The sequence below is a fragment of the Diorhabda sublineata genome, chromosome 7 (assembly GCF_026230105.1).
Source record: "Diorhabda sublineata isolate icDioSubl1.1 chromosome 7, icDioSubl1.1, whole genome shotgun sequence".
Lineage (NCBI taxonomy): Eukaryota > Metazoa > Arthropoda > Insecta > Coleoptera > Chrysomelidae > Diorhabda > Diorhabda sublineata.
The window spans coordinates 1,709,049-1,719,059 of record NC_079480.1 but is presented as its reverse complement, the minus strand read 5'-3'; the positions used below and the strand labels follow the sequence as shown (position 1 = coordinate 1,719,059).

Here is a 10,011-nt window from a genome sequence, read left to right as displayed (position 1 = left end):
TTCATCACTTCGGTTTTTAAAGCCTCCCGGAAAGTATTTAGATCTAATCGACATTTATACTAATTGTAAATCGTTCAAGAACGTAACAAGAAGAATATTCATGTTTTATTGAAACCTCGACAGGTATGGTGGAAACCTGGTGACACAATAGCCGTTTAAGGGTAGTTTGGTCAGATATTTGGTACAGTTTGACCCCCTAGATGCTCAAATAATACTTATTTAGCATAATGATCTGCTTAAGATCGGTATATTTGCGCTAATTGATGTTTAATTGCACTGCTATAAGATCTATGGTGCCCCCTTCGGTTCTAATCGATTCACACTAACCGTACTGACTCCAACGGTATTAAATCTTCACTCCTATAGGTCCGAAACAACCCTTGGAATATCGTCACTTTCTAAAACAAATTTTTTCTGATTACTGAATCATACGCCTGCTTGAAATCCATAAAGAGAAGCTTCAGGATTAGTCCTCGGTCGTAGCTGTTGTTCTGGACTACCTTCGGTATGAAAATTTCATCACTTCGGTTTTTAAAGCCTCCCGGAAAGTATTTAGATCTAATCGACATTTATACTAATTGTAAATCGTTCAAGAACGTAACAAGAAGAATATTCATGTTTTATTGAAACCTCGACAGGTATGGTGGAAACCTGGTGACACAATAGCCGTTTAAGGGTAGTTTGGTCAGATATTTGGTACAGTTTGACCCCCTAGATGCTCAAATAATACTTATTTAGCATAATGATCTGCTTAAGATCGGTATATTTGCGCTAATTGATGTTTAATTGCACTGCTATAAGATCTATGGTGCCCCCTTCGGTTCTAATCGATTCACACTAACCGTACTGACTCCAACGGTATTAAATCTTCACTCCTATAGGTCCGAAACAACCCTTGGAATATCGTCACTTTCTAAAACAAATTTTTTCTGATTACTGAATCATACGCCTGCTTGAAATCCATAAAGAGAAGCTTCAGGATTAGTCCTCGGTCGTAGCTGTTGTTCTGGACTACCTTCGGTATGAAAATTTCATCACTTCGGTTTTTAAAGCCTCCCGGAAAGTATTTAGATCTAATCGACATTTATACTAATTGTAAATCGTTCAAGAACGTAACAAGAAGAATATTCATGTTTTATTGAAACCTCGACAGGTATGGTGGAAACCTGGTGACACAATAGCCGTTTAAGGGTAGTTTGGTCAGATATTTGGTACAGTTTGACCCCCTAGATGCTCAAATAATACTTATTTAGCATAATGATCTGCTTAAGATCGGTATATTTGCGCTAATTGATGTTTAATTGCACTGCTATAAGATCTATGGTGCCCCTTTCAGTTCTAATCGACTCACACTAACCGTACTGACTCCAACGGTATAAAATGTTCACTCCTATAGGTCCGAAACAACCCTTGGAATATCGTCACTTTCTAAAACAAAATTTTTTCTGATTACTGAATCATACGCCTGCTTGAAATCTATAAAGAGAAGCTTCAGGATTAGTCCTCGGTCGTAGCTGTTGTTCTGGACTACCTTCGGTATGAAAATTTCATCACTTCGGTTTTTAAAGCCTCCCGGAAAGTATTTAGATCTAATCGACATTTATACTAATTGTAAATCGTTCAAGAACGTAACAAGAAGAATATTCATGTTTTATTGAAACCTCGACAGGTATGGTGGAAAACTGGTGACACAATAGCCGTTTAAGGGTAGTTTGGTCAGATATTTGGTACAGTTTGACCCCCTAGATGCTCAAATAATACTTATTTAGCATAATGGTCTACTTAAGATCGGTATATTTGCGCTAATTGATGTTTAATTGCACTTCTATAAGATCTATGGTGCCCCTTTCAGTTCTAATCGACTCACACTAACCGTACTGACTCCAACGGTATAAAATCTTCACTCCTATAGGTCCGAAACAACCCTTGGAATATCGTCACTTTCTAAAACAAAATTTTTTCTGATTACTGAATCATACGCCTGCTTGAAATCTATAAAGAGAAGCTTCAGGATTAGTCCTCGGTCGTAGCTGTTGTTCTGGACTACCTTCGGTATGAAAATTTGATCACTTCCTCTCGGAAAGTATTTTTACATCCAAATTTGGTATTTTATCCTTAAAGAATTTAGTAAGCCATTAGGTTTTAGTTTACTTTTCCTGAAGATGATAATTTGGTTATCGAAACGTCGTACGTAGACAGTGTGTTCGTTGTAAATGATATACGTCAAACTGTACTATTGAATTACCTAGCTGTTGAGTGAATTTAAATAGAAAATGGAAGTAGAGGCTTTGTGTTATTGGTAAATAAAAATAAATTTGCTGTGATAATATCTGGAAAAAATATATTGAGCCTTCTTGCCTGCAAAATGTGCCCTATACCTCTATATTTACAAATAATACCATAAAGTGTTTCGTATAAATAATATTTAAGTGTGTATAAAGAAAATTAGATGAAAAATAATGAATCTTTGTGCATTGATTACAGGTATATTACATAAAACAGTTTATAGAATTTTTTTGGACACTATGTAAGTTTTCTCTGTTTGATTGTACACCCAAGACGAGTTTCTAAAAGTAACAGTGTGTGTAATTTGAGTTATTGAAAGTGTGATACAAAAATACGGTGAATTATTTTATCTTAAACAATTTAAGAAGAAAATCAAAGTACTGCTACTAGAATCCACTACTGGAATTATTTTGGAATGGCTTTAATGCTTGTTCTGTCCCATACTTAGTTCATTTTGGTAAAAACTGTCGAAACAACTGCTTTAAAGTTAAATTTAATTTTTTTTCTTGTATAATTTGATTTTTCTCAGTGTTTTTCAGTTCAAAATTAGTTTTTCTAACGCTAATTTGACAAAAAATGGTTTTTTTTTCGAACCTAACCTTATCAAAACATACTTTCCTAAGTCAAATTTACTTGAAATTCGTTTTTCATGTTTAATTTGGTAAAATAATGGCTTTTTCAGATGTATTTTTGTCCTAAATTAGATTTCCTAACGCTAACTTAATTAAAAAATGGTTTTGATAGAATCTGGTTTCTATAAACCTAATTTGACAAAAAAATGGCTTTTCATGTAATCTAATGTAAAGAAAAATTGCTTTTCTAAGTCAAATTCAATATAAACTGATTTTTCATATCAAATTTGATCAAAGAATAGCTTTTCCAGGTGTACTTTTGTCCTAAATTAGTTTTCCTAACGCTAATATTAACTAAGAATTGAAGACATTGACACAATAGACATATTTCAACGTTTCCTGATTTTCCTCTACATTTTTTTCCAATTTGCACTAAAGCAACAATAGTAGCAAAACAAAGCAATCGATTTATTGTATTTTTTGATCATATCTCGTACTAATAAAATTTATATCGTATATACGTATATCATTGATTATTTTCTAGAAATAATTGATAATTTGTTTGTTGCACTGTTACTATTTTAGACTCTCCCCTATATAAATATACAAGTAGAAATCCATCAATTTTTTTCAAATACATACCTGTTATATCGTTGTCCTTTTAACATGTTTCTATATTGTGATATTTTGTTTTTATTTCACGAGCAAATGAACTACTTTTCATTTAGAGGTTATGTCAATTGAAGAGTAGTTCATTTGTCCAAATTTTGTGAACGGCACGCTAAATTAAGACTGCCAAGTGCCAACTCCCATTTTCAGCGTAAAAAATGCCTTAATATATTTAAAAAAAATGAGAATTATGTGAAATCGTTAACAGCTTCAAATTTTATTGTTGGTTTTTTGTTATAAGAGGCCTAATACAGAGAAATATATAAAAGCTTGTTGAGTGTATTTAGCATATAGGTATGTAACACTGGTAATCAATTCATTTTTCGTTCAACTTTTTTCAAGTAAGGAATTCAATACTTTTCTTACCATTTTCCCATTATTATTCTCGGTACTTTATCTAAATTCAATTCAATCCTTTCAGCACTTTACCAGGCATATTGAAATGAAAAAAATAGATATACTTTTAATTTTGTTGTTAGCTAGTTTAAAAAGATTTCTCTTCCACTTACTAACAATTTCAAAATAATTAATGAAATGTTTTTTCTTTATTTCAATGTCTACAGTATGTCCTAAATGGAATTCCAGTTGTATTCTTTTTCGTTGAATAAACTATAATTATTCCATGTCCTTGTGAAGATAATAAGCTATTGGGAAATAGTTTATTATCTATTATGTAAGATCACTACAGCATTAATGTGTTTACCATTTAAATAATTTTTTATAGAAACTGAATTTCCATTATTCTTGATTTGGGAATTAGATTTTTGTAACCTGTCTTTTTGGAGTTACGAAAACTCCAAGCATATCCTTGAATTTTTTTTAATATACTTTTTATAAATATATACATGGTAAGAATAAAATAGCAAAAAAACTTCTATTTTACATTTAAATTATATTAACTTTTATGAACAGTTTTTTTTTAATTGCTTTGTACCTATTTTGGAGGATATTTATTTTTTTTAATGTTATTTATTGACAATTAAACACAAAATACATATTAAACATGGATATCAATTATTTTGTCAACTAAACAAAATTCTTGACTTGAAGTTATTCTATAATCTAAAAGAGGCTTTGAATGAGACTAAAACTGATATGAGGTACTTAAATTTCTAAGTATTAATGACAGTTTAACAATGTTTTCAAATTTTTTTTTGTACATAACTCATTCGTGTTTGTGTTACTTATTTATTTTATTATTGTGTGCACAGTATTAATTAATTTGAAAAAAACTAGGATAAATCTAAGGCTGAAATGTTTTTTTATACAAAAAAATAATGTTAAAACTTTGAATTAAAGAATGACCTACTTATTCAACACAGAAATAAAAAGTTAATACTTACTTGATTCATCATCAACAACAAAATCTTTCAAATAAAACCAATTTTGAATGAAAATTTAAAATTTATTGCTTTCCATTCATTATATCACATTAAATATGTATAAAGGGTATCATACACTGGAACTTAAGGGTTTTATTGGGTCCCATTTCCTTACTTTTATATGGGGATGCTCATTGTTTATAGCTGATCTATTAATCTACTCCTTGGAAAATATTTAGGACGTGGAGTAGTTTTAGCAGCCAATATTTGGACTCCATAGTTTCTGGTGCTTCGGAAGAATATAATAGCAGCGGCAAAAAATTATACAAAAATCGAGGTATAAAACTTGGTATTAAAAATTCTGTAAAGTTCCTTTCCCTCTTGTTACACTCAATATTCTTAAAGTTCTTCAGTACATTTACAAAATATTTAATATATAAAAGGTGCAAAGTACCATTTAGTTTTACTAGAATTTATCTTTTGTCCCCTGTAATGTAATAATCAATATTTGATTTATTTTCATACCTGAGTGGAACATTTTTCTGAAATGAATATTGAAAATTGTTGAAAATCCGCTTCAAGTTTTTGTTACATTGGATTTCTTCGAATAGTTGGATTATTTAATACTTACTTTAGGTCATAATTGTCTACCTCTATTTTTTTTGAAGATATACAAAAAACGTGGATCAGAACAAAATCCTTCACAAGATGGAGAATTTTTTAAATGATCTTGGGGATATGGTTCGATAAGCAAAATGCACTTTTTAGCTTCCGATTTATCCAAGTTTTTAAATGAGGGTATTAACAATTAACCAAATTTCTTTTAATACAAATTTCATTTTTGCAGAAAAAAAATTGTAAATGGCAATCTAAATTCGTACATTTGCCTATAATAAGGATAAAAAAGGGAACAATATTTAAATTGTAATTGAAAAACTATTTATATTTTGTATATTTGAACATACTGTAAAAATATTACTACACTGTATTATACAAAAGTGTTATTTTTTTTTCTTAATAAAAAACTTGAAACTATATAAATTATTGTTTATTTTAATTTACATCTTAATTAGTATAAATAAATATTGTTACTATTCATTTTCTGAGCTACTACTACCCTGTGCTAAAAACACTTGTTGCCCGGGATTTTGCTGAGCTACTTGAATGATTTGTGATTGAGTACCAGCAGCTATAGGTGCCGTTTGAATAATCACAGGCTGAGAAGAATTACCTTGCAATTGCATTTTTATAATCTGCAATTGCTGTGGTGTCAACTGGATCTAAAAATTCGACAAAAAAAGCAGCTAAAAATCTCTCAAAAAAAAATTTGAAAATATGAATATATATAATCAAATCTTCAATATGCTCTCAGGTTCCAGCCTTCGATTTCCTTCTTATTCACTCTACCCTCATGTTCTTTTCGACGATTCGCTACAAAACTGATCTATTCTTCACCAACGTTCCCCATCTCACATTTATTGTGTGTTAAGCTTTCTTTGTATGTTGCCAAACTATCTCAACCTCTGGGCTTTGATGAATTGGACAATGCTTTCAATCAACATTCACTGCCATAAGTTTGGTTTTATTAGAGTCCTATAGATTTTTGTTCTTGTTATTAATTTGTTTTTCAAGAGCTTCAAGTTCCCAAAACTATTACCATTTTGTATTCTTTCTTGTGTAGCAGTGCTTCTAATTTGATCCATGTCATATTGAACACACTCAAATTATCATCTTCAGATATACTGAATTGATTACAATGTGGAAGTCGTTTTCACGTTTTATAGAGAAAACGATGTCTCTCCAAAAAGTCACAAACATCTAAAAACAATAAATTTACATAACAGTTGAATACTTACTGGTATTTGTTGTATCTCCCCTGTAGGTGTTACGATCTGCTGTATAATTTGAACATTTCCTTGATTTTGAGGTATCGTTTGACCTTGTAAAATAACAGGTGACTGAGTGGTGTTTGTACTCGTCGGGGATGCAGAACTGGCTGTGGGCTAAAAGGTAAAACATTATCAAACGTATCCTGCAATGTAAAAGTTCGTTATAAGTAATTTCATACTTGTTCAATGGTATTCACTTGTACTGCTTGAACTTGTTGGGGTTGAACTAACTGAATAGCGCCCTGGGGCTGATTTCCACTAGTATTCGAAGTAGGTGAAGAATTATTTTGTTGTAAATTAGCATGATGCTGTTGAGCGAGTTGAAAATAATAATGTACCTAAAAAACGATGTATTTAATTTGAATATATAAATAATTAACTGTATATAATTACCTGATCCGGATTTGAAGACCCCCTCGTTTCATCCCTAACCTTATTAGGTTTTATATCATCTCGAGGTACAATGTCAATTAAAAAATCAAATTGATCATATTTAGTTATTGCCATAGCGATATCATTTCTCTACAAAAGAAATAGTTAACAAAATGAATTAATATTTCAATTTCTTACTTGTAAAGTCCTTCTCTTATTATCTTCAGTATGTATCCAAGCTCTTAGTGTAAGTTCGTGTATAAAAATTTCCGCGGCTTTCGCGAATAACAAAGGAGCTTCGGCGCTAATCATTTTTACGTCTTCGTCAAGCTTCATAATTTTTTTAATACGAGCTAAAGGTAAAACTTGTTGTTTGAGATCCATCTAAAATTTATATATTTAAATACAAAATTGTCTGCATCAGTAAATTTTAATATTAAGTAGATAATACATTACGAATAGCCCTTATTTCTTCCATAACTTTTGGCCAGAAATGATTTAGGGCTTGTTGAGCTTCGCTCTGTGTTTGAGATTGATCGTCTACACATTGTGTGTCAGGTTTTTCTTCGTTCGAATCCCTAAAATACTATAATAGTAACAAAGTTGTAAATATCTATCAATCACTTACGTATTCACGAAAAATAAGGAAGTAGACATTTCCTTGCTTTATACTTTATAAATACAGATCAAATAATATTGAAAACAAAAGCGCCGCTATTAATAACCAATCAGTTTTAACATAGTCTATAACTGCCCAATCCGATCGAATTGTCAATAAGCCACTTTGACATTTTCTTCTTCTTCTTTGTAACGATAAATTAAATCCATAGACTATCTACGCAAAAAAAACAAATTTGACATCATTTTATTAATTAGCTTTTACTCATAACAACAATAGTTTTATTAATAAATGATTATAAAAATTCAAACTAATCTCGGTACTATACTTGTTAATTACAAATAATTGTATGAATTACATTCTTCTATGCTGAAATTTATTATATATTGAATCTGTCCTTTTACCTGTTTCAAGCAACTACTTTTATCAAAAAAGAAGAAGAATTGTAAATAAAAGAAACAATGTAATTGAATTATATATTTAATCCAATTTTCTTATTTTATTTCTAGATGGGTCTAATTTTTGTCTGGAATATGTATCATCTTCTGTATCCGATTCTTCAGAATCTTCTTCATCCTCAACATGATCTACAATTATCATTTGAATTAAAAAATTTATTACTGATAATGTAAATTCTTATTTAAAACTCACTATATTCTAATCATTAAAGATGTATTGAATTGAATTGTTCAATTATGCTTTAAAAAAATAATAATTTATTACTTCTTACCTCCACTTTTTTCATCATTGACTAACTTGGTTAAATATTCATTAATAATTGTTTGAAAATTTTTCATGGAGTGTCTATATTCCTTCCAGTTATTTAAGCTTGTTGCAATATTTATTTCTTTTACACTATCTCCACATTTTAAACTAAATTTAAACATTTTAAAGGAAAGTGATTACAGATTATATATAAACATTTATTCTTCTGCTACAAAGATATTATAATCTTGTTAAGTTTACAGCAATCAACCATTACCGAAAATATTTCGAATAAACGAAAATTGAAACAAAAAAATAAAATATTGTTTCAATAAACTTTGTATGAACAATTCACGACATCAGACATATTAAAAATATAAAATTGAATCTAATTTAAATTATATTAAATACAAAACAATTTGAAAGCTAAAGAACTCTTCTTTTTTAAGACCTCGTTTGTGAATATGCTAGCTACAAAATTGTCAAATGCCAATTTGATTATATTTCCAACTGGTGTCAATTTTTGTATTATAAAGTGATGTGTGATGAAAATGACTCGTTCAAATTAATTCATCAAAATAAATTGAATAAGTGCACCGGATAATTTCTCTTTATTTAATTTAGTTCATCTGCGTCTACTAGAGAATCTACTAACAAAAATACTTGCCGTTTTGTTTATTATTTGAAAATTTATTTTATTATAATAATAATAGTGTTATCTTATCACTTTAAAATTCATTGTTAGCATGGAAAACACCGGAATGTAACTACAATATTCAGTAAGAAGGCATGTACTCATGTAATTATTGGAGAAAATGAAGAATACAAAGACTGCCACTTTCTTTGTTTTCTTGTTTATAACAGCGGTTTTTGGTAAGTATTAAAATTGTTTTTTATAAATTTCCCTTTGTTCTTATACGTGTAAATAAATTTATCTTGATATCTAAGATAATATTTATAAGATATTATTTTGAACCCGACTTAAAAACAAAGGTGTTGAAACAAATATTAATTCTTAACAAAGTTATAATGATAAATGAACTTAAGAAATAATTTTAGGGGAACAAAAATGTAACTTTGAAGACTTAACACAAGAAAATTGTGGGGATCATGAGTGGTGCGCACAAGAAACAAACTTATGTGAATGTATAACAAACTATGAAAAAAAAAATAACATTTGCGTTCCTGTGACTACACATGATCCAACATCATCAAATTACTCCAATTTGGTGCATCATCAAGGTAGTGGATCTATAGTAGCTGGTATTTTAATTCCATTATTTTTAATTGTTTTCGTAATGTGCGGGGTATATGTCACAAGAAAATACCACCTTGTATCTTGGCTTAGGAATAAGTTTCATAGAAGAAACGAAAATTACGACGAGTTTATGATAGGGCAAGATGACGATGACGAACCTCTTAGTTAAATGTTGCTTGTTATAGCTTTTTGTTGTATTTAGTTCAATTTTTCCAATTTTCAAAGAACAGGCTCGGAACAAAGAAAATTATAGTTATTTTACTAGGCATATGAGTTTGTCTTGAGAATGGAGTCAAGAAAAAATGAAATTTTATTGATG

The 10,011-nt window shown here is 29.7% G+C and overlaps 1 protein-coding gene and 1 long non-coding RNA gene across 2 annotated transcripts; both read right to left on the bottom strand.

The window, feature by feature from the left end:
* Positions 1-5,771: 5,771 nt before the first annotated feature.
* LOC130446656 (nuclear transcription factor Y subunit gamma) lies at positions 5,772-7,891 on the bottom strand. The gene is made up of 7 exons (XM_056783027.1): positions 7,739-7,891; positions 7,562-7,688; positions 7,309-7,494; positions 7,132-7,260; positions 6,918-7,076; positions 6,706-6,852; positions 5,772-6,129 (listed from the first exon to the last, which is right to left on the bottom strand). The coding sequence occupies exons 1-7, from the start codon at positions 7,765-7,767 to the stop codon at positions 5,941-5,943; spliced, it is 966 nt and encodes a 321-aa protein (XP_056639005.1). The 5' UTR covers positions 7,768-7,891; the 3' UTR covers positions 5,772-5,940.
* A 300-nt stretch (positions 7,892-8,191) lies between these two features.
* On the bottom strand, positions 8,192-9,246 carry LOC130446366 (uncharacterized). The gene is made up of 2 exons (XR_008910139.1): positions 8,460-9,246; positions 8,192-8,316 (listed from the first exon to the last, which is right to left on the bottom strand). It is a non-coding gene; the product is annotated as an uncharacterized LOC130446366 (long non-coding RNA).
* Between the last annotated feature and the right edge of the window lie 765 nt (positions 9,247-10,011).